General features: G+C 42.2%; 4 protein-coding genes across 6 annotated transcripts; 2 read left to right on the top strand and 2 right to left on the bottom strand.

Annotated features, from left to right (window-relative positions):
- The first annotated feature begins 172 nt into the window (after positions 1-172).
- On the top strand, positions 173-4,029 carry dnaaf2 (dynein axonemal assembly factor 2). Its single transcript, XM_051867876.1, has 2 exons — positions 173-1,555; positions 1,696-4,029. Exons 1-2 carry the CDS (start codon positions 173-175, stop codon positions 2,053-2,055), a joined length of 1,743 nt encoding a protein of 580 aa, XP_051723836.1. The 3' UTR covers positions 2,056-4,029.
- A 140-nt stretch (positions 4,030-4,169) lies between these two features.
- lrr1 (leucine rich repeat protein 1) lies at positions 4,170-9,295 on the bottom strand. Its single transcript, XM_051867887.1, has 5 exons — positions 9,086-9,295; positions 8,703-8,886; positions 8,522-8,620; positions 4,670-5,397; positions 4,170-4,594 (listed from the first exon to the last, which is right to left on the bottom strand). The coding sequence occupies exons 2-5, from the start codon at positions 8,883-8,885 to the stop codon at positions 4,339-4,341; spliced, it is 1,266 nt and encodes a 421-aa protein (XP_051723847.1). The 5' UTR covers position 8,886; positions 9,086-9,295; the 3' UTR covers positions 4,170-4,338.
- LOC127498508 (kelch domain-containing protein 2-like) lies at positions 9,271-13,921 on the top strand. Of its 3 annotated transcripts, none has more exons than XM_051867885.1 (14): positions 9,271-9,354; positions 10,010-10,240; positions 10,317-10,402; positions 10,473-10,590; positions 10,669-10,781; positions 10,858-10,939; positions 11,010-11,093; positions 11,171-11,251; positions 11,346-11,404; positions 11,488-11,597; positions 11,663-11,735; positions 12,755-12,842; positions 13,157-13,209; positions 13,288-13,921. In XM_051867885.1, exons 2-14 carry the CDS (start codon positions 10,022-10,024, stop codon positions 13,397-13,399), a joined length of 1,278 nt encoding a protein of 425 aa, XP_051723845.1. In that variant the 5' UTR covers positions 9,271-9,354; positions 10,010-10,021; the 3' UTR covers positions 13,400-13,921. The 3 variants fall into 3 exon arrangements, with proteins under 3 accessions (XP_051723845.1, XP_051723844.1, XP_051723846.1); XM_051867884.1 differs by having other exon boundaries at positions 9,315-9,484; XM_051867886.1 differs by lacking the exon at positions 9,271-9,354 and adding an exon at positions 9,867-9,885.
- On the bottom strand, positions 13,611-27,806 carry LOC127498502 (ribosome quality control complex subunit NEMF-like). Its single transcript, XM_051867874.1, has 32 exons — positions 27,658-27,806; positions 27,485-27,553; positions 26,912-27,014; positions 26,703-26,828; positions 26,444-26,598; positions 24,824-24,891; positions 24,654-24,740; positions 24,494-24,567; positions 24,341-24,411; positions 24,170-24,245; positions 23,603-23,743; positions 21,959-22,167; positions 21,687-21,878; positions 21,553-21,616; positions 21,389-21,477; positions 21,203-21,306; positions 21,059-21,121; positions 17,972-18,084; positions 17,841-17,898; positions 17,701-17,759; positions 17,496-17,613; positions 17,183-17,411; positions 17,064-17,106; positions 16,939-16,988; positions 16,728-16,860; positions 16,562-16,639; positions 16,283-16,453; positions 16,154-16,186; positions 14,500-14,603; positions 14,368-14,411; positions 14,213-14,292; positions 13,611-14,133 (listed from the first exon to the last, which is right to left on the bottom strand). The coding sequence occupies exons 1-32, from the start codon at positions 27,714-27,716 to the stop codon at positions 14,056-14,058; spliced, it is 3,141 nt and encodes a 1,046-aa protein (XP_051723834.1). The 5' UTR covers positions 27,717-27,806; the 3' UTR covers positions 13,611-14,055.
- Positions 27,807-27,918: the final 112 nt, after the last annotated feature.

Here is a 27,918-nt window from a genome sequence, read left to right as displayed (position 1 = left end):
GCGCGCTCACGCAAAGACCGTCTCGACGGCGGACGCGCGCTCTGTTGGTAGCAGGTTTCTATGGTTACCGAGTCCTCCATTAACTCCACAGAGTTTTTCCAGTCACTTTCGTTTGGAAAAGTTCACAAGATATTAATACAGCTTGTTCGTAACTTAAAGTTAACATTCTATAATGGATTTTGGCAGCAAACTCGAAGAACTGAATTTGACACGCGATGAAGTGAATCGGTTAGGTGAAGCGCTGAAAGACGATAAGTTCCGCGAGTTACTGAACGAATATGCCGCGGAGATCTCAGATCCCGAGAACAAGAGAAAATACGAGGAAGAAATCACACAGCTGGAGAAGGACAGAGGCATGAACGTGCAGTTTATTCACCCTGAAGGACATCACGTGCTGAAAACACGCAGCGCGGGCGGGAAAATCTTCATCAACGTCTGCTCCAGTCAGCTGATCGACAAACCGTCGTGTGAAGCAGCGAGAAACCGAGACGGAAAACCCGGTCAAAACTGGCGTTTACCGTTCAGTCTGACACCGGGCAGAACGGACAGAGATGCCGGCGGAAACAGCTGTGTGATTTACGATGTAGTTTTCCATCCAGAAGCGCTTTACATGGCGGCAAAAAACGCGCGATTTCTGAAACTCGTCCACAGGACGGCTCTCGATGGGATTGAAGACTCTTTCCACATCAAGCTAGACAAAGATAAGATAAGGCAGCTGAAGATGAGGTATAAAGGTGTTGCGCATCCAGCTGTGATCCGCACGCCGATTCCTGGACACGATCAGAAGAACCGGAACACCTATGAGGAGGACATGATGTCATTTCCATATCCAGATGAGAATCAAACCGCACCAGAACCCAAATCCTCCTCAAGCCAAAGTCCTCCTCATCCAGAAGACAAACAGCCCATCACACCTCAGTACACCTTAAAATACCGATCAGTCGTCGATTTGCAAGATTACCGGTGTTCCAGAGATTCGGGGCCCGGGGCCCGACCCCGAGAGATCGTCATCACCGTTGATGTACCGCTGCTAAGATCAGCACAGGACGCTGACCTCAGTGTGACGGAGCGACGCCTCGTCCTGGAGGCTCCAGAACCAGCGTACAGACTGGAGCTTCCACTCGCGTATCCGGTGGATGAAGATAAAGGAGATGCAAAGTTCAACAAAACTACGAAACAGTTGACAATCACTCTTCCCATTCGGCCTGTGAAAACCTCGCAGATCAGCTGCGATGAGACGAAGAGTAACGCCAATGATGAAGCCGATCAAGAAGCAGTTCTGGAGCCGGATCACACAGAACCGAAGCGGTGTCAGGAGGCGTGCGATACTGCCGCATTACAGTGTTCACCAGACATGAGGTTTCCTTTAGCATCCGAGCCTCAATTAATCGATTTAACGAGATCGACACACGAGATGAGCAACGATCCAATCATCAACCCAACGGAGAACCGGACAGAACCTCAGGAACCAGAACCAGATCGGTCTGTAGAAGTGGTCCCAAACAATGAAGATGAAATGAACATCAATCGAGCAGCTGACTCCTCATCACATACAGTACGTGGCTAACTTTTATAGAATACACTCATATACGTGCATATATTATCAATTAATCAAATTAATTCATTGGATTTCCAGTCTGAATCACAGTAGATATTAGTGATGTTGATGCGCAATTGTTGCTCTTTTTTTTGCAGAGTGGATCTATCAGTCTCCACGGTCCAGATGAAAAGAGGGCAAATCCAGAGAGCGACGCTACTGCGTTACTTCAGACAGATAATAACGCACTGATTCATCAGCAGACCAGCAGCTCAGTGACAGAGACGCCAGCAAACCAGCAGCTGAATCCACTGATGAACTCTTCTCAGGAAGCTGAAAAGCCAAAGCTGAAGCGCTCTTCAGAAGACTGTGAGAGCGACGTGACCGAGCGACTAATGGAGGACGCTGGGATACGGTCAGAGGAACCAGCAGCTTTGAGAGAGACCAACCCAGACGGCAGTCACATGACCTCGGCCACCCTGTGCTTCCAGAACTCTCTGCGGTTTGATTTGGACTAAACATCAAATTAGTTTATGGTTTATGTTCTTGGAAAGTCATTTATTTAGTTTTCATTGTAGTTCAGAGATGCTGAATAAAGTTTAAATTTGGAGTAAAATAGAAATCTTTGTTTGGTTTTGTTCAAAAAACACCAAAAATGTTCAAATTTAAAGGGTTAGTTCACCCCAAAATGAAATTTCAGTCATTAATTCCTCACCCTCATGTCGTTCCACACCCGTAAGACCTTCGTTCATCTTCAGAACACAAATTAAGATATTTTTGATGAAATCCGAGAGGTTTATGACTCAATATAATCAACACTTTCAAGGTCCAGAAAGGTACTAAAGACATTGTTAAAACAGTCATGTGACTGCAGTGGTTCAACCTTAATGTTATGAAGAGACGAGAATACTTTTTGTGCGCAAAAACAAAACAAAAATAAGGACTTTATTCAACAATCTCTTCTCTTCCCTGTCATTATCTTACGCAGGTGACGCAGTAACACAGTGAAGTCTTCCGTGTTTACGTCCGAATGCCGGCTCAGTATTGGCCAAAGCTGGTCACGTGATCAGCACGACGCATGCGTGTGATGCTGAAGCAGCAGCTGGCCAATAATGAGTCGGCGTTCTGACGGAGAACCTGGAAGCGCCGGACGTAAACAACATAAGAGAATGACACAGAAGAGAAGAGATTGTTGAATAAAGTCGTTATTTTTGTTTGTTTTTGCGTACAAAAAGTATTTTTGACTTTTTGACAGATTTTCTTAATATTCTTTATTCTAGTTATTATTTTCCTCTTATTCATAAACCTACAAGAGTTAAGGAAAACTCAGCAACATTGATTGATAATATTTTAACAAATTCTGCAAGTGAAGGAATTAAATCTGGTGTTTTATATTCACTTGTCTGATCATTTTCCCATATTTCATTATTTTGAAATTAGGGTTAACAGAGTTAAACTTTCAAAAGAAATACAGCAAAAGAGAATTATGAGTAAGTAAAATATTTCTAAGTTTAAAGATTTGATTGCTAGCACCTCTTGGGATGATCTGTATGAGGAATATGATGCTGATAGAGCATATCAACAATTTATTTTTTTACAAAATGGCCGATGGTTTCTCTAGATAAGACTCTTATTCCTCGTCTGGGATCATGTAGAGCTCTTTGAAGCTGCACTGAAACTGACATTTGGACCTTCAACATGTTGAACCCCAGTGAAGTCCACTATATGGAGAAAAATCCTGGAATGTTTTCCTTCATTTCTTTTCCAATGAAGAAAGAAAGACATGAACATCTTAGATGACATGGACGTGAGTAAATTATCAGAACATTTGAATTCTGAAGTGAACTAATTCTTTAAGGTTGAACCACTGTAGTCACATGGACTATTTTAATGATGTCTTTACTACCTTTCTAATTATCTTAATTTCTGTTAGGAAGATGAACGAAGGTCTTGCAAGTTTGGAACGACATGAGGGTAATTGACCCTTCGCCGGGAGTTTGATTGACAGGCGATCTAACCAATCATAATGCCGAAGCTGCTATTTTGTCCGACAAAGCAGTAAGGGGATTTAGTAGATTAACGTTGGTGGACTTGAACTTGAAAAATGGTGTGTACTTCCGTCTTTCCGCGGCGGAAACAGCATTCCTTCTGATGTTCATTCATGTTTATTTGATGCTATAAATTAACTAGTAGGAAGAGATGATCGGTTCACAAGCTGCTTGAACTGAGGCGCTACAGCGATCCGTCGCGACACATTCAAGAGCCACAAAATGGTATTTATTGTTTAAATTTCTTTAAAAATGACAAAATTTGAAATTTGAGACTTTGACATCAAAAGTAACCTGCCCTGCCGTGTTTTCAGTGTCCTCTGCGATGTATTTTTCACTGTGTGAGAACATGATGTTTGGCATGAGAGCAGCATGGCTTGTCAGACATAGCAACAGTAACTAAAGGAGGCGGGTCTTTGCAAACCGTCAATTAATGACAGAAATTTCATTTTTGGGTGAACGAACCCTTCAATAAAACAGAGATTGACCTTGATTGAGATTAAAAAAAAGAAAAGAAAAAGTTTGATTGAAATACAAATATGAAGAAATATAGAAGCCTGTCATGTGAAATAATTTGAATCGTGTTTCTTTGTTTTGATAAATTTTATTTGTTTCACAAAGCAAAGTTCTTTTCGACAAAACTCATGAAAAAAAGGTAAAAGAGAATAAACACACAAACACTGAAAACACGAAGCAGCGCTCACTATGACCTGCATCCGTGAAGCTACATCTCATACGACGAGCGGAAGCTGGTCATCTCAGGTCGCGCTGCACACAGCTGTCCATGAACTCACAGTAACACATGAGGGAGCAGAAGTGCTTCTGCACCGGAGCCTCGGTGCCGCCCATGTTGTCCACCAGAACCACGGTGTGAGACACCAGGTGCAGGTTCATGCTGACGGCCGTCTGGATGAAGGAGTTCACACACGATCGGCCGCAGTCGCACGCTTTACAGAAGTCCAGCTCGTCACACACCTGGTAGGGCACGAGGTGAGGGCCATGCGGGATTCTGCCAGGAAGAACACAAACACATATTAGCAACAGTGTGTGACATCAGCAGACCTGTATCTGTCCGGACGCTCACCTGAGGTCGACCACGGCGCGTGATGTCAGCTCCTGCAGCGTCAGCGGGAACGTGAGCCTGATCGTGTGCTCCAGACCATTGGCTTGAGTAAACGGGTTACCAAACAGGTCCAAGTTCTCCAGGCACAGATTTCTGAAGCCAGCAGGAAGTACAGAGAGCTGGTTATGAGCAGCGGACAGGAAGCGCAGCTTCGAGAGCCGGCCGATGTGAAACGGGAGCCGAGTCAGTTTGTTATCGTCCAGTTTGAGGTTGACCAGGTGCCGCAGCTGGCAGAAGCGAGCGGGCAGGACTGTCAGCTGGTTCTGGCTCAGGTCCAGATGCTGTAGTGACGTCTGAAGAGTGGACACACATAGGGCGTCACTGAAGCTCTCCAGGTGGTTGTTGTGAAGGATGAGCTCGGCGAGGCAGCTCAAGTCCCCGATGGTGGACGGCAGCTTCTTGATGTGGTTGTTGCTGAGGTCCAGCCGGCGCAGCGACCGCAGCGTCAGCATGCGCATGTCCACCCGCGACAGTCTGCAGTACGACACCTGCAGCTGCTCCAGGGAATACGGGAAGCTGGCCGTGAGCGGATAATCCTTCTTAGAAAGAATGCTGAGCTTCTTCTTGGGTTTCTCCACGTCGCGGGCGCGGGCCGGGCCGAGGGTGGACAGCGGGAGGGAGTCCGTGTCACTTCCTCTGTGTGCCAGTCGGGCGGCCGAGAGGAAGTTCTTCAAGCTGCTGGTGTCGGCCTGTGTGACACACAAAATCAATTGTGAAAGACGTTCATATCTTTAGCATCAGTATTCTATTTGTGCAGAAGCAGGTCTGTAGGAACTAGAGCGACGCCACTGAATATTCCCTTGGCTTCTGTGAATCGGGTCAGATTACTGCCAATCACAGTCGACTGAGTTTAAACTTCATGACACAATATGATTAGATGATAAACAAGTAATAAAAAGGAGTCTCTGAGCATTATTTTCACAGAAAGTCAGTCTGTTTCAAGCTTTGCCACAGATGCTGGTTGATGCAATTAATGGAACATTTTAAATGGAAATTCCCTTATTTTATATCAAAATATCTGATTCAAAGACAGTCAGAGAAGAAATATAGATTCACAAAAAGCCAGATCAAAACCCTTTACATGGTTTACAGTCATCATTTATCATCAGTTTGCTGGTTTCAAGACTAAAAAAAAACAAAACAATAACTGCTCTTTGGATTGACTGTATGATGCAGAAGCTCTTCAGAGGTGTCGACATTTACAGTGGGTACGGAAAGTATTCAGACCCCCTTAAATTTTTCACTCTTTGTTATATTGCAGCCATTTGCTAAAATCATTTAAGTTCATTTTTTTCCCTCATTAATGTACACACAGCACCCCATATTGACAGAAAAACACAGAATTTTTGACATTTTTGCAGATTTATTAAAAAAGAAAAACTGAAATATCACATGGTCCTAAGTATTCAGACCCTTTGCTCAGTATTTAGTAGAAGCACCTTTTGATCTAATACAGCCATGAGTCTTTTTGGGAAAGACAAGTTTTTCACACCTGGATTTGGGGATCCTCTGTCATTCCTCCTTGCAGATCCTCTCCAGTTCTGTCAGGTTGGATGGTAAACGTTGGTGGACAGCCATTTTTAGGTCTCTCCAGAGATGCTCAATTGGGTTTAAGTCAGGGCTCTGGCTGGGCCATTCAAGAACAGTCACGGAGTTGTTGTGAAGCCACTCCTTCGTTATTTTAGCTGTGTGCTTAGGGTCATTGTCTTGTTGGAAGGTAAACCTTCGGCCCAGTCTGAGGTCCTGAGCACTCTGGAGAAGGTTTTCGTCCAGGATATCCCTGTACTTGGCCGCATTCATCTTTCCCTCGATTGCAACCAGTCATCCTGTCCCTGCAGCTGAAAAACACCCCCACAGCATGATGCTGCCACCACCATGCTTCACTGTTGGGACTGTATTGGACAGGTGATGAGCAGTGCCTGGTTTTCTCCACACATACCGCTTAGAATTAAGGCCAAAAAGTTCTATCTTGGTCTCATCAGACCAGAGAATCTTATTTCTCACCATCTTGGAGTCCTTCAGGTGTTTTTTCATGTGTCTTGCACTGAGGAGAGGCTTCCGTCGGGCCACTCTGCCATAAAGCCCCGACTGGTGGAGGGCTGCAGTGATGGTTGACTTTCTACAACTTTCTCCCATCTCCCGACTGCATCTCTGGAGCTCAGCCACAGTGATCTTTGGGTTCTTCTTTACCTCTCTCACCAAGGCTCTTCTCCCCCGATAGCTCAGTTTGGCCGGACGGCCAGCTCTAGGAAGGGTTCTGGTCGTCCCAAACGTCTTCCATTTAAGGATTATGGAGGCCACTGTGCTCTTAGGAACCTTAAGTGCAGCAGAAATGTTTTTGTAACCTTGGCCAGATCTGTGCCTTGCCACAATTCTGTCTCTGAGCTCTTCAGGCAGTTCCTTTAACCTCATGATTCTCATTTGCTCTGACATGCACTGCGAGCTGTAAGGTCTTATATAGACAAGTGTGTGGCTTTCCTAATCAAGTCCAATCAGTATAATCAAACACAGCTGGACTCAAATGAAGGTGTAGAACCGTCTCAAGGATGATCAGAAGAAATGGACAGCACCTGAGTTAAATATATGAGTGTCACAGCAAAGGGTCTGAATACTTAGGACCATGTGATATTTCAATTTTTCTTTTTTAATAAATCTGCAAAAATGTCAACAATTCTGTGTTTTTCTGTCAATATGGGGTGCTGTGTGTACATTAATGAGGAAAAAAATGAACTTAAATGATTTTAGCAAATGGCTGCAATATAACAAAGAGTGAAAAATGTAAGGGGGTCTGAATACTTTCCGTACCCACTGTATTTAATGGGTTAGCTCACCCATAAATGGGTTCTCTCTCATTAAAGGATTAGTTCACTTCAGAATTCAAATTTCCTGATAATTTACTCACCCTCATGTCATCCAAGATGTTCATGTCTTTCTTTCTTCAGTCAAAAAGAAATGAAGGTTTTTGAGGAAAACATTCCAGGATTTTTCTCCATATAGTGGACTTCACTGGGGTTCAACGGGTTGAAGGTCCAAATGTCAGTTTCAGTGCAGCTTCAAAGAGCTCTACATGATCCCAGGTGAGGAATAAGAGTCTTATCCAGAGAAACCATCGGACATTTTCTAAACAAAAATAAACATTATATACTTTTTAACCACAAATGCTCATCTTGCACTGCTCTGTGATGCTCCACGCATTACGTAATCACGTTGGAAAGATCACGCGTGACGTAGGTGGAAGTATCATCTCATTTTCTCCTCCAACTTCAAAATCGTCTGACATCGTTGTTTTACCTTTTTTTTGTAAAGGGCATTTGACTTACTCTTTGCATGTTCGCTTTGTAAACACTGGACTGTTGCTTGCGCCTACGTCACGCGTGACCTTTCCAACATGATTACGTAATGTGTGGAGCATCACAGAGCAGTGCAAGACGAGCATTTGTGGTTAAAAAGTATATAATGTTTTATTTTTTTAGAAAATGGCCGATGGTTTCTCTAGATAAGACTCTTATTCCTCACCTGGGATCATGTAGAGCTCTTTGAAGCTGCACTGAAACTGACATTTGGACCTTCAACCCGTTGAAGAATGATGTTGCTGCCTATGCATGGTTCATATACCTCTCGGATTTCATCAAAAATATCTTAATTTGTGTTCTGAAGATGAACGAAGGTCTTACGGGTGTGGAACGACATGAGGGTGAGTAATTAATGACAGAAATTTCATTTTTGTGTGAACTAACCCTTTAAAAACACTGTCATATCATTACATTGATGACAGCTCAAGACTCTCCAGCAGAAATGAAAGCACATCTTTACTTTACTCAGACAGATGTCGATCGCAGGTTCCTTCAGTCGAACCGTGGCTTTGCCTTCTTCCACAAACCAGGTGAAGAACTTCTCAATGTTCTCCTTCAGCTGCAGAGAAAACAAACACAGATTCAAGACACGGAAAGAGGGTTCATGATGAAAGAACAGACCTGTCAGAAGAAAGTCTCGCCTTGTATTTGGAGCCGCTCCTGTCTTTGGCAGTGCAGATCAGTAGATACAGACTGCTGCTCTGGGAGCTTCTGTCCACGTGCTTCCCGATGGATAAAACCGCGCGGCTGGATTTGCCTTTATTCTTCAGACCGAATGTCGGTAACATCCGATTAACAACCTCCACATCACACTGCAGCTTCATCCTTCAACAGAGTTAGGTTTAGTTAGTCTCTCACGATCATAATATGTATAGGATATTATTCAGTATTTCGCTTTAAAAAGGATATATTTCTCCATTAGATATCAACAACACTGTGTGTGAATACTGCGCTGGTCACGTAGACTAACTGGTTGGTACAATATGTGTTTGGTAAATAAACTCAGACTGAAAATAAAACGAACCTGAAGTTCTGAGGCGCTCGCGCTTCTTCCGTTCAAAATCGGCTAATTAGCAAACCAGCAGATCCATAGCACAACTTCAGCCAAAACTCACAACGATTGATTAAAATAACCAATCCTGGAGCACAAAATCGCGTTTAAAACAGCACACTTAAAAGATGTTTCATGTTTCATCTGTTACGTAACGCGCGCTTCCGAGCGTCGCACATGCGCAGTGAACACTGACTGACCTCACTAATATGGCGGCGTAATTTTACCAGAGGATATTTCCGGTGAGGCCTTTTTCTGCATTAAAGTAGTTTTAATTCATACGAGAAGCGCTACTCATGACAACAATCTACCCTCCATGACTCTCCATTCGTGTTTCACGCAGAAGTGACAGCATTACTAGTTTCAGTTCGTGTGAGTAGTTTTCTGTCATTACACTGTAGCTGTGAGCGCGCATCAGCTGCTCCATCAAAACAACACGACGGCATGAGCGCGCGTGAATGATTAGTGAAGATAATTCACTCGATTTGATTAATAATACAACTGAATATTATCAATGAAACGGATTATTTAGTCTGTGGTCATACTGACAGAACATATGAAGCTCTATAGGGGCGTTTATCCATATTGTAAATAGACGAAACACATTTGATGTGATCTTTCTGTTCTTATGCGATTGTAATAACATAGTGTGCACTTGTACTTGTGAGGGCCAAATTACCTCGCTTAAACAGTGACAAGACAACCGACTAGTGAGGATATTTTACTGGTCCTCAGTAGATAAATCTAGTGTTTTGCACATGTTTTGGTGATTGGTAGGTTTAGGGGTTGGGTTTAACAAAATCAATGGAAGTCTATGAGATGTCCGCACTAATATAGTGTGTGTGAGAGCCTGCAGATGAATGGACATTAAGTAGATGCTTCATTGTTTCATTCTAGTGACTGTCTGACATGGAAGAAGATCTTGTACAGAACATGGAGGAGGAGGATGATGAAGATGAGGATGAGAGGGTCTTTGAGTGGGATGCAGGAGATGAGGAGGATGCAGACTTCGACTGGCTGCAGGAGGAGCAGGAGGAGGCGTTTGCGTCCAGAGCGAGTCCAGCGGAGCGCAGCGGTCACATCGCCGTCACAGACGGCTGCTGTATGTTCGTCTGGGGAGGATACAAGGTCCGTCATCCGTCACACAAGACATTTATACTGCTGTGAAGGTTACTTTGTACAGATATCTTTATCATTTTATCAGAATGCAGATGCTGAAGCTACTGAATTTACTGACTTGTACTTGCCGAAGAATGAAATCTGGATCTACAACATGGAGACAGGAAGATGGTAAGTTCCTCTGAGCGTCACACGGGTTGAAGCACGAGCTCTTCTGCTGCTAACGTTATGTTTGCTGCAGGCGAATGAAGCGTTCGGAGGGCAAGGTGCCGAACTCGATGTCGGGCAGCTGCGGCTCCAGCGTGGACGGCGTTCTGTACGTGTTCGGCGGACACCAGGCCCGAGGAAACACTAACACAGTGAGGCTTTCTAATGATCCTACAATGAGCTACAACACAAGCTACAGATGTTGATTTCTGCTCTGTCGACTCCTGCAGGTCTATCGTCTGCCGCTGAGAGCGACTGTGCTCCGCTGGGAGAAGATGAGAGGTCTGACGGGCCTGGCGCCGACCTGCAAAGACAAGCTGGGCTGTTGGGTTCACAGAAACAAGTGCGTGTTCATCAGCCGCTTCACACTCCAGTCAGACGACGAGTTGATCTCATCAGTTCTGTCTCTGTTTCCACAGGCTGGTGTATTTCGGTGGATACGGCTACATCGCGCAGCCCGGCCACAGAGGAACGTTTGAACTAGATGAGAACTCGTTCATGGTGAGTCCGTGTTCATCAGCAGACGTCATTCGTGACACGGATGAGACACTCAGTATGTGATGTTTTTCAGGGCAACCACGCAGGGCGAGGCTGGAACAATCACATACACATTCTGGATCTGGACACGTTGTCGTGGAGCCAGCCAATCACAAAGGTGCTAAACATGTAATTTATAATGTTGTTGCGGCAGAAACCGTGCGATGCGCTCAAACGCTGTGTGTGTCCGTACAGGGAACCGCTCCGACGCCGCGGGCCGCTCACGCCTGCGCCACCATCGGGAACAGAGGCTTCGTCTTTGGAGGCCGTTACAGGGTGTGTGTACATCACTTACACCAATGAACATCTGTCTGTTTGTCATAGGCATGACTGTTGTTTTGTGTTCTAAAGCTCAATGTTTTGCTCACAGGATCATCGTCTGAATGATCTGCACTGCATCAATCTGGACACGTGGGAATGGAGTGAGATGTGTGTTTATTCACTGACATCTGATAAAACAGCCTTTCGCTCAGCTGTGATGGTGGTCTAAATAAAGCTTCTGCTGGTTTCAGGTGTGTTCCTCAACACGGTCCCGCCGGACGCTCCTGGCACTCGCTCACCCCGGTGTCACCTGATCATCTCTTTCTGTTCGGCGGCTTCACGACTGACAGAGAAACACTGAGTGAGTGACGCAGACGCACGTTCATCTGTCACTGAACACAGGCTTCATCAGTGTGTGTTTTGCAGGCGACGCCTGGCTTTACTGTGTCAGCACGAACGAGTGGAGGCCGTTTGATCACGAGCACACCGATCGACCCAGGTGACGCTCCTTCATCTTCTGTGTTGTGTGTCACTGACAGTGTTGGGGTAACGCATTACTTGAGTTACGTAATCAAATTTACTTTTTTCACCTAGTAAAGTAATGCATTACTTTTAAATTTACAACAAAATATCTGAGATACTTTTTCAAATAAGTAACACGTTACTTTGTTTTCCCATGTGTTGACTGACAGCTCTAATGTCCTCATGTTGAGAGAATCCTGAGTAAGTGTAGAGGCGTTGTGTGTGAAAATGACGATTATTGTAGTTCTAGACTAAATGTGAGCATTTACTCTTCTCACTTGCACAAACACAGAGTCAGTATTCCTCGTAAATAAAAATGGTGAAATGCAACCTCAGAATATTGAATAAACCTGCAATAATTAAATGTATTAAATTAAACAAATATACTCTGTATTTTATCTCACTTTAGACTAGTGTCTTTGCTGCTAACCCAAATGATCCAAATCAACCATACTAATTAGCAAAAATGACTTTAGATAAACATATTTGTGATCAGCCTGAGGCTCATTCATTTCACTTTTGGTGTGAAAGGGCTTTAACATTTGCCAAAAATATAACTTTTTTTGTTGTTATTAAAAACAAACAAACAAGCAAGCCCAACCCAGGTGAGAAAAAGTAACACAAAAGTAATGTAATGCATTACTTGCCATAAAAAGTAACTAAGTAATCCAATTAGTTACATTGTAGGGAGTAACGCAATATTGTAACCCATTACGTTTCATAAATAGTAACTAACACAGTTACTTTTTAGGGAGTAAAGCAGTATTGTAATGCATAAATAGTCATAAATTTCATAAAAAGTAACTAAGTAACAATTAGTTATTTTTTAGGGAGTAACGCATTAATTTTCATGAAAAGTAACTAAGTAACAGTTACAATATTGTGTTACTCCCCAAAAAGTAACAAATTACTTTTAAAAGTAACTTTCCCCAGCACCGGTCACTGATGATCCTCATGTTCAGCCTCGCTCTTCCTGTTTTCATGTGTTTCCTGCAGATTGTGGCACACGGCGTGTTTAGGTGCTGACGGGGAAGTGTTTGTGTTCGGAGGATGTGCAAATAATCTTCTCTCTCATCATCAAGCGGTGAGCAAAATATCAATATAATTAAAAAAATGCTACTAATGCATGGCTTGATGAGGCCTGTTTCATGAAGCCGGTTTCAGTTCCTGACCAGGTGAGTTTGAGATTAATTTGAGCAAACTCTGGATCTGCGTCGGCAGTGTTTATAGGGAGCGCTGTGAGCTGCTGAACCTGATCTAAACCAGGCTGGGTTTGTCAAGGAGAAAACAAACGTCTCACAAGACCGTCTCAGTGTAGAACTATTTACAGATTTAGGATGAATCACTTAAAATCCTGCGTTTCTCAGTCTCACTGCTGTATTTAATCTGTTTTTTCAGGCTCATAGCAACGAATTATTGGTTTTCACGGTTCAGCCCAATTCGTTGGTCAGGTGAGTAGATTTCCCAGAGCATCACACTTACCTGCTTCCGTCACGTCCGCGTGTTGATTGTTCCGTGTGGATGTTCAGGCTCTGTACAGACGTGGCTGTCCGGCACCGGAAACAGCTGGAGCACATGTGGGACGTCCTGCCCAAAGCCCTGCTCCATCGGCTCCAGCAGAGAACCATGGGAGATTCCTAGAGGACAATCACATGAAAACTATGCCGCAGAGACTTTTATGACGGGCTCATTATTGTATCTCATAATGGATTGGGAAAGTGAGACTTGAATCTCATGTAGCAGAAAAATGATTTATTCCGCCGGACAACACAGCGACGCCCAAATTGATTTCAACGTTTTCAGATACATTTATTATTAACGCCACATCTACATTAAAAACGTCACCATCAAATACTGGTCAATGGTCTTTATTGGTCGTCACAATTTCTAACAAAATTTCCCAGTTGTAAGAATACAATCAACGCTTTGTGTGGAAAAAAAAAAAAAAAAAAAACTACCAACATTTGGGGAATAAACTGAAATCTGTTTTCCAAACCCACTGATTCACACATTTACTGAAATTATTTGACAAATTCCCATGATTCATCACAACTCAAGATTTTCTGACGCAGATTTGTACAAAAAGACAAAATGTTGTATTGATGTGTTTTTTTTTTTTGTTTTTTCCAACATGGAAAATAAATGGAGCTGTGTTCACATTTATACTGTAATTTTTATTTATTTATTATTAAATGCAGTGAGTTGATGAGGGGAAATTATTTGCTTTTAAAAAACCTAAAGCTCAGTCATAAAATACAGTCTTTCATAAGGTGATTCTGGGATGCGCTCCTCCCGCTTCACTTCTTCTTGGCTGCTAAGAGGTTCGGCGCAGACACCTTGACTTTCCCAGGCATGTTCCTGGACAGATCCGTGTCCTGTAAAACAGCAGCGGCGTTATGTCACCTGACTGATTGTGTCCAATGATCAGAGGCATGAAACATGAGCTTCAAATACCTTCACGCTTCGGAACAGGTCTTTCTCTCGCGCGCTGGCGTCTTTCCCTCGCATGAAGCTCAACACGGCCGTACGGGCAGCTGTGGACACACCACACTCGTTACATTCATCTACACACACTTACAGCATTAAAGTTCTACATAAACAGTCTTTACCTTTCCCCTTTTTCTGAGTCCCTGGCGTTAATTTCACTTTGTACCTGCAGTGAAAACAGGGCAGGGTGTTAAGATGATTCTGATTATTTATTCTTGTGAATCACTGTTAAATACTGAACCCTGAACACACACTTGTAGTTTGAGAGAGCCATGTATGGAGCACAAACGGGCACGGAGAACATCAACACATCATCCGGATGGGGCAGACCGGTCAGCGAGTCCAGAATAGAACCGTCCTGATCCACAACAACACAATGAAAATCACTCAATACTGTACAGAAACAATAAGGCTGTAGCTGAATAAACAGGAGATTGAAACACTCTGATTGATTAAACACGACTGCGACAATATTTGGTTTGAGTTCTTCAAGCCTTCTCAGGTTTTTTCATGATAATAAAGTACAGGCTATTTATACTTAAATGCTAATCGACATAGCCTTTATTACTGTATAGTAGGGTGACCAGACATCCATGTTTTCCGGGGAGAGTCCCTGTTTTTGGTGTTCTGTCCCTGACCCGGAAATGTCCCCGTTTTACAGCTCGTTCAAAACAACCCGCAGATACACTGCAAAAAAGCCAGACCAGCATACAGCAGCCTGTTGGTTATCGGACCAATCCTGTAGTGAATATATTCTTCAACAGAGGGGACAGTGCAGCTACTTCATGAAGAACGTCACCTGGACCAGAGCAGAGCGCCATTATCGTCAAATATCAAAATAAACATCGATATCGGTTTCAAGGTAGCAACATACAAACTATTCATGTTAAAGTAATACTGTTAGTATGTGTTTTATAACCGGGCCTCAACACGGTGCGGGATTGTTCAGCACAATTTTGCAGTGACAACGCAGCAATTCCCACACACACATCTAAACTATATCACATGGTGAAGGTACACGAATAAACACAATAAAATAAATAATACACTTGCAACTTACTTTGTGATTAAAATGAGCCTAAAATGCGATATAATAGTTACAAATAGTTTAAAAAAATTTTAATTTCTGTATACAGTAAAAACAACTTGTGAAAATGAAAATATTAAATTCAATGATACATGTTAAAAATATTTGTTAAATGCAGTTTTATTTATCTTATGTTTTATTTTTGTAATGTAATGTGCATTTTTAAAGTCATACTTCTGTTATAACATAACAGAAATATTGTTTTGAACTGCTCTTACAATGATTACTATTAATAGTATAATAGTGAATTTTATTAGACAAAAAATCCTAATAATCAAACTAAATCATTATAAATTTTAGTACAGTAATAATACTGTATAAGGAACCCACAACAATTAAAAAACAAAAACATTCAAAAATCTGTTGTCCCCAGTTTTTAATAAAGAGATAATAACAAATGAGATTTCTGTGATATTTCGACCACTCAAATAAGAAATGTACCCAGTTTCCATTTCAGAAATCTGGTCACCTGACTGTATAGAATACTGTGAAATAATGCCTTATTCTGTGTAAAAAGCCACATCATCTCACAGAAGGGTGTTTTTGATGTTATGAAGTGAGTTTGAAGTAAAAACATGTTATTAAATGTTGTCTTTTGTTGGACAAGAGCTTCATAAATGCTTCTCATGTTTGACGCGTTGAAGATTATAAGCGACTCAAACTCGCAGTGCTTTCAGACGGAGCGGTACTACTGACCACAGAGCCGTGCTTCACTGACAATCTGCACATTAAATAAATCGCAGCCTTTGAGATTTCATAATCGCACTAAGCCAAATCGGGTTGATTTTGATTAATCGAGCAGCCCTACTTCCTTCACTCACCTCAGCGGCAGGATTGTCCACGTCCTCCGTCTCCTGCAACACATGATCACAACTCAGTAACAAAATATCACAGAGAAACACATGTATAATATTTCATGTGTCTGATATTATACGGCGGATGAATCGGACCTTCGCGTCAGGATCTTCAACAGCGTCAGCGTCTTCATTCGTCCGGCTGCTGTTTTCGGCTCTGGGCTTCACGGCAGCTCTCTGATGAGGCAGAGGTTTCTTGACCGGCTCTTCTTTCATTTTCCCTTTCTTGCCCTTCTTTACTTTCTCCTCCTTACTGGATCCTGCGGACTGTTTTCATCATGTGTGAATGACACTGACAGAAACAAGCTCTGATATTTCTCTGTACTTACTCTCACTTTACTGACGGTTCATGATGTTATATGTGAAAGTACTGACCCCCAATAGCTTCATCATCATCTCTCGGTCCTCTTCATCCTGGTCTTTGTATTTGTCCTTCATCTTCTTCAGTTTGTTCTGAGAGAGACAGTGAAAGCAGATGTGATACACATCAGCTGACTCGATCTCGTATCACGTGACTGTATTTTGACGGCAGGTTCATCACCTTCTGTCCTCTCTTCAGCGGCGGATTGGCCGCTCCGTTCTTGCGCTCCGGTACGCTGTGAGTCTCCGGCTCTTTGGTGTCGTTTTCCTCCGGGTCGTCCGTGTTCTCCTGCTTCTGCTTCTTCTTCATGTCCCTAAAGACAGCGACAGGCTTTAGTTTATCTAGTCATGCTGATCTAACTGAACCTCTGGCCGTGTCTGTACCGTCTCACCTGCGCTGTTTGGCCGTCAGGTGCTTTTTGCCTTGAGCGTCTGCGTTCACCTGCAGGACAGACCAAACTTTAACCATCCACCACATTTAATTGAGATGGTGTCATGTGATGTGTTGGTCACACACCTGATGTGAATCGTCCTGCTTGAAGGCGTCACTCTGAAGAGTCCTGCGGAGAGAGAGACAGACGGACTCAAGCGATCGTCATGTCACACGGCGCTCAAACACAGACAAACCTCCGTCACCTGTTGGGCTGCAGGTGTGACAGCGAGATGTTCGTGTCTGGAAAGCTGATCTCATTCTCTGTGCTCTGATCGCCCTCGGCCGGCGGTTCGTCCGGCGCGCTGCACGTTTGTTCGCCGTCTTCGGCTTTATCCTCGTCTCTGATGTTTCCACATGTCAGCTGCTCTTCCTCCTCTGCCGCCGGCCGGCTGGACTCTTCCTCCTCCTCACCCTCACTCCCGCTGTCTTCACCTGAGACACAATCAACCACAACACACCGTGTTTGAACAGGTTTAAGAATGAGGAGAGATGAATGATGATGTTCATGATTGACACCTAAGAGTTCGTCTCCTTCCTCCAGAAGGTCTGCGGTGCTGGACGCCACGTCCTCTTCCTCATCCAGGGTTTTCATCTTCCTTTCTCCACGATGCCTAAAAACACTCTCATCATCGACCTACAATCGCAAATGAAAAGAGTCCTGATTATGATCACATGACCTCCGATAACTCACAGATCTGATGTGATGTCACAGCGTCTTTACCTTGAACAGGAACCCAAAGCCCATGATCAGATACGATGGAGGCAAAAAGTTTTTCTTCCCTGTGGAAAAGCCGTACAACACATTTATCTAAATCTTCTCCATATACTGACACTGACCTCGTCTGCAGATGTAACACTGACCTCTGATCATGAAGCTACCAGTGGTCAGATATTCTCCGGTCGGAGCCGTTTTGGACACCTGTAGGGAATAAATCACATGAGCGTCAGATATAAACCTCATCTGCCTGTCCGTGTGGAGCTGCGGCGCTCACCTGATGATGGTGGACCCACCAGGCGCTGGTGATGACCTTAGCGTCCCACGCCGCACTGTAGCACACGGCCATCGTCCCGGCCTCGGTCAGCGTGCGGGGAGGAACCGGCTCACCTGAGGAGCAAAGCTCGTTCAGACACACGCATGGGCCTAAAACTCAGTTTTTGACACACCTGCAAATGGCCGGTGACTTTAGAAAATGTACCGCCATGAAACTGTTTTTGCAAAAATTTTACATAACAATGAAAGTTCACAATTCTCTATTCCAATTTCGATCCCACAGCTAAAACTACTAGCCTAACTAATATATATTTAAAACATTATTGAAGACAAGTAAAGAGTCAGTATTAAAATAAGAATAATCACATGACAAGCAAAAGCACAAATAAATACAATATAACAAAGATACAAATTAAATAAAGTGTTTTTCAGATACAGAAATTTAATAAAGTAATCAAATGTAAAATAACACTGCGTAGTCTTCACTGTATAAATTAAATTTACTGTTTATGTTCACTTAAAGTCCCCCTTTGGTGAAAATCAAGTTTTTAATGTTGTTTATATGTCTATGTGGTGTTTTAACATGCTTTAAGACAAATCATGTGCAAATTCATAAGGCAACACCATTGCTGAGTACTTTCTCTTTAAAACTGCAGTGAAAAAAAGACTGCGGTTTGAAATCACTGGTGTTTCTGACGTCACAAACTACCTTGTAACCAATCACGTCAACGTGCCAGCGGGCTTTAGCGTATCATTAACATCAAACTAGCAGGGGAGTCTCGAGAGAAGCCAGGTTATTGCGGTATTTTTTTTATATATGAAATATCGGGTAGATTAAGCAATATTGCAAGTGTATGATGTGTATTACGACGTTATGATGAACTATATATCTGACGTTCTGAGTTGCTCAAAGCGTTTGTAAAGATACTGATTGTTAGAAGGCAGATGTCTGACTCTGAAATGGCGAACGGGAACATGGTTTGTGTAACATTAGCAACACATTATTAGTTGTTTGATGACGCAGTCAAGCAAAACGCTAATCATATTAATTACAGTTATGTGTCCGACGTTGTAAAAAGTGATACCATTGTGCAGCGTTTACCTCAGTAAGAGTCAGAGACAGAGTGGATCTCGTCTGAGCTTGTGCGAGTGAGTGGAGGCGGGGCTAATTAGCATATTCATAGATCCACGTATACTAAATGAGGCAAGGGTGTAGAGTTACATTCAAGCTATTTGAATGAAGGCACGAACAAATTTTTTTCATAGGAAAAAAAACGTTTAAATGTCATTTTGGTGGAGTTTTAAGGGATAAAATTATTGACTACAGAGGACTTTAAGACATAACTGACTATGTGTACTAGGATACTCGCCATTTTTTGACAATTTTGTGTGAATTTGTCCGCTCAAGTGCAGGAAGATGCGGAAGAGAGCTCAGTTTAGTATTCATGCGCTGTCTGAGACGCACGCTTTGGATGTGTGCACACAAAACTAAGTAAAGAAAGGAGCTCCCTTTCATGCCTTCTTGCGCTTGAATATTTAAATTGTCAAGGCTTAAACTTTCGTGACGATGCAACGCTGGCCCATCTACTGTCCTGACCGTCGTTCACGTTCATGCGGCCAACCGACACCGTTTCATATACATGCCAACGCGGATTTCTACTCGCATTTGGTGCTTGGCGAGTGTTAATTTTAGGCCCTGGACCACATACCCTGAATGAAAGCATCAGTCGCACAGATGAGCACCAACAAAGGCTAAAGGTCACGCGTTCGAGTCCCAGGGAATGCATGAACTGATCACATGTAATAATTCAATGCAATCCACGTCGCTTTACATAAAAGCATCTGCCAAATGCATAAATGTCAATGCAATGAGCTTTGGGTTCAGTCACCTGACCTTTCCAATCACTTTTTGTACCCGATGAATTACAACCTCTGCAAATATTTTTGGTGGTTCAATCTCGTAGTGCTGAAACCCTATTGCAAAAATTTCCAAGGATCAGCATTCTGATCAGGCAGACCAAACCGTAAGTCGTAAAGACTTGAAAGTTTGAGGGCTGGTAGTACTCACACCATCTACAACGTCACCAAGGCTCGCCCCGATCGGCCTGACGGGGGCGCTACAGTGGTCAAAAGTACAAAACGGCTCATAACTCTGTTAGGCGTGGATTCAAGTGTCTTATATGGCGGGTATTTTGGATTTTTTGAAAAATCTACTTTTGCAAACTAGTCTTAGGTTTTTGACCCGATTGGAACCTAACCAGTGCAGTGAGATTCTCTGGAGTCTGATTGTCAATAATTATCAAAACAAAAAGCTGAACTTTTGATTAACAGTCTCTAAGGGCCGCCAAATCGTTCAAAGTGGGTGGAACCACTTTTACTAAAATGACTCGAACTCGTGAACGGATTGAAGTATTTTCACCAAACTCAGCACACCTATGTAAGAGCTCATTCTGTGGTCGTGTGAAAAGGGATGCGGCGACTGGCCACTTGGTGGCGCAATAACAGCAAAAAAAACATGAAAATGCCTATAACTTCTTCACCGTCCGATTGACTTGAAAATAGGTATGCAGTGTCTCGGTCCGAGGTGTCATGACTGTCTATGAGGACACTGATGTATCTCAAAAAACATCAGCCAATGTCTATCATCAGCCAATGAAGTTTGAGCAGCTATCAGACAAGATTAACGGAGGCCGATCAGAACGAAACTCACTGGGCCTGTTTGACTCACAGCCCTAGATGCCTGTGAGAAATTAGAAAGAAATCGGCCACCGGGGGCACCTTCGAGTTTTTCACGTGTAAAGGATTGTGTATCGCGTGATATTTTGCACACGCCTACAACATATGTACCACTAGAGCTGCACGATAATGGTTAAACTGATACTCACGATTATTTTGCTCAAAATTATAATCACGATTATTCTATCAAAAAGGGTAATGTAGTTATGTCCATTTTGCACGTTCTTTACCAACCTATACTTCACCCAAAAAGCCTGTAGGTGGCACACCGACTTCATTTAACCAACTATATCCCAGTGGCGATATCATTTTCAACTGATTAACATTAACATTACGCCGTTGGGTTCCTCACCAGACGGGTTCTTGATCACACAGCTCGTGGCTCCGTGCAGATCCGCATGAACGTAAACGTCCCCTGAGAAAACACAATGCATCAGAGAAACCGAGCATCATGGGAAACCCTGCACCGCTCAGAGCCGATGAAGGCCGGTCTGACCTGCTCTCAAGTAGCGCTTGACAATCATCTCGTTCTGCTGTTGGTCTCGTCCGGCGATGATCAGATAGTTCTCGGAGCTGACGAACCACAGGAACTTCTCGAACCTGCCCAGAACAGTGCTGGATTAGAGAAACACACACGTTTGCTTGTGAAAGGACATTTAGATGGACGGATGTTTGGCTTTACCAGTAGACCTTCCTGGCTTTCTGGATGCTGGTCACTGTCTGCACCTCTTTCAGTGTCTGTTTGGTCTTTTTCTCAGCAGATTTGAAGGCCTTGAATCGAGACAGACACAGACATTCAACAAACCTGCAGCCAGTAATTTAAACACAAGTCACATCTCTGCTTACTTTCTGCGCCGCTTCCACGGTTTTCTGCTCTTTTTTGGCCGCGCTTCTCTTGCTGTCGTAATACCTGTCGAGAGATTCATATTCCCGTAAATGTTATTCAGCATCTGCTCACAGTATTTACACACACAACTCACTTCTTTGCATTGGCGTAGGCCGAGAGATTCAGATCCACGTCCACAAGAACAGGCTTGTCCTTCTCCAGTTTTCCTTTCTGTCCTTTGTCTTTGCTCTTACTCTTCTTCCCCTTTTGCGCTTCTGATCCCTCCGCAGCCTTTTTGGCATCCGTGTCTTCGGCCTCTCCGTCCTCTGAACCAACATATGGGTTTCTGAAAGGCAAACGAGGATCGAGTCGAGTTAAACAACATGAAGAAGTGTGATGCCATCAAGTTTTGCACACGCGTCTCACTTGAGCAGCATGGTCATGTGATTGCTCTGCAGCTTGAGCTCTTTAATGGCGCAGGCCACGGGGTCGCCGGCCACTTGAGCTTCCTTCACGATCTGAGCGATCTCGGCCCAGTCCACCTGATTGGCCAGCGCACTGCGCACCACCTGCAGCGCTCGCTCCACCGTCTGCAGGTTCATCTCCACCAGCTCTCCCTTCAGCCGGTCCACCTCCTGCAGCACGACACGGCACACGTTCATGACAAACTGACTCTCATACAGCAGTATGTCTAATCAATAAATTCAATTAGAATAATAAGAAAGAATAGGGCTGTTACCAATCAAATGAAATCAGTATCAACAAAATTAATCTTTACAATGCAGAGAAAACACAGAAGCATTTATATGTATTTACACTGACTGTGAGAGGGACACGAATGCGTTTAACCTGCAGTTACAAATACATAAATAATGTTTTGATGTTTGAAACATAAAACATTGAACACTGATATTTGAAATTATTTAAAAAAATGAAAAAATACTTTAAATGTGAAATTCAGGAATGAAGCATTTGACTGTCATAATGAGTGAGTCATTGAATCATTCATTCAAACGATTCGTTCATTCACCTCTGTGTGTTGCTCAGAGATGCTAAACAGTCCTGTGTCTTTCTTTGAAACTATTTTTGTTGGTGAAATAGAGCAAAAATAGGCAATATTGTTTCTAAAATGTAAGTCACTTAATATTAACTTATTGTTTATTGAACTGTTGTATAAAATCAAAATCGCATTTGTAATCATGATGATATTTGGAGAAAAAAAATGGCACTATTTGTGTGATATTAAAGGGTTAGTTCACCCAAAAATGATAATTCTGTCATTAATTACTCTCCCTCATGTCGTTCCACACCCGTAAGACCTTCATTCATCTTCGAAAAGAAGAGATTGTTAAATAAAGTGTTTTTTTTGTTTGTTTTGTTTTTGAGCACAGAAAGTATTCTCGTCTCTTCATAACATTAAGGTTGATCCACTGCAGTCACATGACTGTTTTAACAATGTCTTTAGTACCTTTCTGGACCTTGAAAGTGTTGATTATATTGCTGTCTATGGACGCGTCATAAACCTCTCGGATTTCATCAAAAATATCCTAATTTGTGTTCTGAAGATGAACGAAGGTCTTACGGGTGTGGAACGACATGAGGGTGAGTAATTAATGACAGAATTATCATTTTTGGGTGAACTAACCCTTTAACTATAATAAATGATATAAATATAAAAGACATACAGAGGTATTTTTACTAAATGCATTTCAATAGACTAAATCACGCAGTGAAAGCGTCTAAATGCACAAGCGCACTAGTCTAACCCACTAGATAGGGTGTGTTTTTGTAAAGTGAAGGACATCCTCAATAATGTCAGATCGCACATCATTAAAACAATAATCACTATATTATCGTAGATATATCTCACACCTCTAGTAACAGCTGTGCGGATTCAAAAGCGAAGCGTTACACACAATCCTGTACCAACAGAACAACGTTCCGTTCATCAGGACTGGATCTTCTAGTTGAAGAACGCCACTTAATGAATTAGTTAAATAAAATATAGTTTAATGATCAGTAATGTGCCATTAAAATGTGTCTAAGCGTCTCTGAGACAGAATGAATGACCTGTGCCTGATGAAGCGCCTCCAGCCGCTGCTCATGATCGCGTCTGACGTTCTCCAGCTTCTTCAGCGCGTGTTTCTCCTGCTGCAGCGCTTTCATGTCCAACTTCTGACTCTCCATCTTAGAGAAGAACTCATCCACGGCCTGTGACCGAACAGAGATGTCCAAACATTCGGTTTGCGTACGTGCCATACAAATTAATACAAGTGTAAGAGATAAAAGATCTCATTTTTATTTAGTACTTGCTCTTCAGAAGATACACAAGAGACTGGAATATCTTCCACAAGACAAAATAATAACAATTTACTTCAATTTCAATCCTCCTGGTTCTTCATAAAGTGTGTCATGTGTTGTATGTAACGTGCAGCGAGAGACACACGCCATCAGAAGCTTCATGTGTGTCAGTTCAGTGATTATTGAGTCTTGTGGAAGAGATGTAAACATGTGAAAGAGCTTCATCGGGGCAGGAGGACTAAATAAAAAACTAAATGCAATGTTTATGATTCCTCTTATTTTTAATGACAAACCTCTTGCAAATGTATGAACATTTGTATCAAACCCGCTACAAACCTTGTTAAAAGACTCAAACTCAACATAGCGGCTTTTTGCATGTTGACAAAAGAGGAACGGATGAAATTCTTCATACCTGTGAAACAAAAGAACAATTAATAACTGCATGTGACAGTGAAGCTCTGTGCGTTTATCAACAACATGATGAAATATGAACTCAGAGGATCATACGTCAGCAGCTCTTCCTCGGCTTGGTCCGGACACATGCTCGGCTTCTTCTCACTGTTCTGGATGATGAAGCCCTTGAAGCGGACAGACAGAAACAGAGGAGAGGTCAGAAAAGATCGAGACACACCGAAGGAAGATGTGCTGGCTCTCGCTCACCCTTCCACTGAAGTCGGCCGTTTTCTCCATATAATCTTCAGCCATCTGTAGGGCCTCCATGATTTTCAAAATTGCTGCAAAGAAACAAAATGATGCTTTGATTCCTTCTGGAATTTTCCATAGGAGACCATAATAACATTGATTAGCAGGAATCATTTACCCTGAGCGATATCAAACTGGTCGACTTTACAGAGGCCCGGCAGCCCGACGGCCATGAGACAGTGTTCGATGAGCGATCCGCCGTACGCTGCACAAACACACACAACATCATCAGTGTGAGTAAAGTGTGAGAAAGCATGTGACAGCTGTATAATGATGCGTTAAACATACGCAGATGAGGATTCAGAACCCGTTTGATTTGTTCTCCGCTCTGAGCTTCAGACAGGATCTCTTTGAGTCTGAGGAGAGAACGACACGAGCGTCAGTCGCATTCATACAGTGTAAACACACACACACACACACACACACACACACACACACACACATTTCTATGGGTCATTCTACAGAACTGGTGTAAACTGCTGTCCCACAACCAAAAAACACATTTAAAAAGCATTTAAGTATTCAAATGTTAGATGTTTACTAAGATTCTTCTATTATCTATTGAATCCCACAATAATATTTAAAATATCAGTAAGATTAATATATATAAAATCATTGTTTATTGGGTATTTTCAGTTGGGAGGAGTCTGTCTTGTGAAAATTATATTTAAATAATTTTTGCAATTTTTTTTCATTGTTATTTTTAAAAATTGTATTTTTGATTTTTTTTAAAAAGTGAAAAGTTAAAAAAACATATTTATTTTATATTTTATTTTTAAATCATGAAACTTCATGTTAAACAACGTGTCCCTCATGTTCATGTCACTACCGAAACAGTGTGTGTTTTTCATTGTCTGAGACTGATTTTAACACACTTCTACATTTCTGATCAGGAAATATTCCTGTGTTCCTCTCATCGCCTCTCTTTCACAGTAGATAGATCCATCATTCTGAGTTAAATGTGTTCAAAACTCTGAGAATCTGTGTGGAACTTTAAGGAACGTCACTAACAAACACCTTTTTCTGCAATTAAGCAAACTTTTTGTGTGTTATTCCATAAAATGTAGTTTTTATGTGTGCACAACTGTTCAGAACTGTGCTAGCTAACCATGTGCTGATTAGCATCTTTGAGTGGCTCAAAAGTGTCTAAAATTATCACTACCGAAATTCACCACATGTTTCGGTCGTGACAAAAGGGAACACATAATCATTTATTTGGGGGAAATAAACTAAATTTTAGTACAGTTATACAAATAAAAGTTTTAGTATGTGAGTTAAATCCTGTCATGTGATGTGGTCACTACCAACACATTACTGTCACTACTGAAACTGTGCAGTCACGAATGAAACATGGGATGTTTTGTCAAAAATAAAGTATCTTGAATGATCAACTAAGATGTTATTATAGTGTTTGGTTCAATGTTTATTCAAACTAATGAATCCTTCACTTTGAAATCAGTTTGATAAACTTTACGACTTTTACAAAGAAAGATTGGATTCAAAATACAACAAATCTCAGAAATTACACTTGAAATATTGTTAAAATTGTAATTGTTATTGATTTACCTGTGAAAACTGTTTTTTAAAAACAGCAAAAAAATATATTTACAAGGTAGATGTAAACAAAATCTTAATAGGTCAATGTGACCCTTCTTATTAAATTATTTATTATTGTGTTTCGGTAGTGACAAATTTGGGGAGATGAAAAATATTCCAAAACTTTCTGGAAATACAGTATGAGAATTAACTGTACAATTACTAGAAATGTGTAGCTTGGATATTATACAATTTACATACATACAAAATTTGTGGAAAAAGACAAATTTTTTCAAGATGTTTCCAACTCTGACTTTCTTTACCAGTTCTGTAGAATGACCCATATATGTACTCGTGTCATGTGACATGTACCTGTCCAGACGGATGAGCGGCTCCACAGGTCTGGCGTTCTCTACAGGGTATCTCTCTCTCACCGCGATCTTCACGTCCACGTCCTCGGCCTCCGCCGTACGGAAGCGGAGCAGATTCAGGATAGTGAACTGATGGTCCGTCAGGATGATGTTTCCCTGAAAAAGCACACACACACACACACACACACACAGAGTTACACTCACATGAGCAGATTCAGAACATCTCAGTGTTAATGAATGAACGTTAACGCAGTTCTTACGCGGTCATACAGCTCCAGGATCAGATGATACGCCGCCTCGTCAGATCCAAACTGCATGTCCACGATCCTGTCCACACCGAGCTGCTTCACATGCACCAATCTCCTGGACTTCAGATGCTTTCGACACTGACGGATCGACACAAACACTCAGTAACATCAGCTCTGGATTTATGACAATAATAACATCAATCTGCAGCAGGAATCTGTACTTTCATGGCGAATCCAGACGGCATGATGTTCTTGGGCCAGTCAAACTCCGTCAGGTGAATCCTGATCCCAGACTCGATCAGCAGCACCGACTTACAGTCCGGCCTGAGGAAACACTCACATGTGACATCACATGACATCTCAGGGTCACATGTGTGCCATATTATGAACATCATTACACATCTACATCTTATTATATTTAATATCACACATTTACACAATCATACTGTACTTTAATTCTATATCTTCAACATGTGTGTGTGTGTGTGTATGAGAAAGCGTGTGAGTGAATATGAGTGTGTGTGTGTGTGTGTGTGTGTATGAGAAAGTGTGTGAGTGAATATGAGTGTGTGTGTGTGTGTGTGTGTGTATGAGAAAGTGTGTGAGTGAATATGAGTGTGTGTGTGTGTGTGTGTGTGTGTATGAGAAAGTGTGTGAGTGAATATGAGTGTGTGTGTGTGTGTGTGTGTGTGTATGAGAAAGTGTGTGAGTGAATATGAGTGTGTGTGTGTGTGTGTATGAGAAAGTGTGTGAGTGAATATGAGTGTGTGTGTGTGTGTGTGTGTGTGTCTCACTTCTGCAGCTTGATCAGGTATGTTTTAGTGTCGATGTCATAGATGTTGTTGACTCTCATCCCGACACATCTGCACAAATAATCACATTTTATTAATCACAATGACAGTAACAGCAGATGAGTGACGTACAAACATGATCACGTCACTGAAACATTCAAGATTAAAGTTCTTACTTTGCGTTGATTTCTGCGATCACTGCCCTGATATCCACTGTATTAAACCTGCTCTTCATGATTAAATATTATTATTATTATTAATTATGGCAACAAACTCTGAGTTCACACATCTGACACACGACGGTTCCGCGCTGCTTGTGCGCATGCGCATCTGTCTTTGTACGGAAGCCTGTTTTCGTTTTTACTGGACCGAAGAGTAAATACAATAATAATGTTACACGATGGAAAAGAAATCAAATAGAAAGATATTTAAACACA

This window comes from Ctenopharyngodon idella, chromosome 17 (assembly GCF_019924925.1).
Source record: "Ctenopharyngodon idella isolate HZGC_01 chromosome 17, HZGC01, whole genome shotgun sequence".
Taxonomy (NCBI): domain Eukaryota; kingdom Metazoa; phylum Chordata; class Actinopteri; order Cypriniformes; family Xenocyprididae; genus Ctenopharyngodon; species Ctenopharyngodon idella.
Note: the sequence above shows the minus strand (reverse complement) of the source record. Positions and strands in the feature narration are given on the sequence as shown.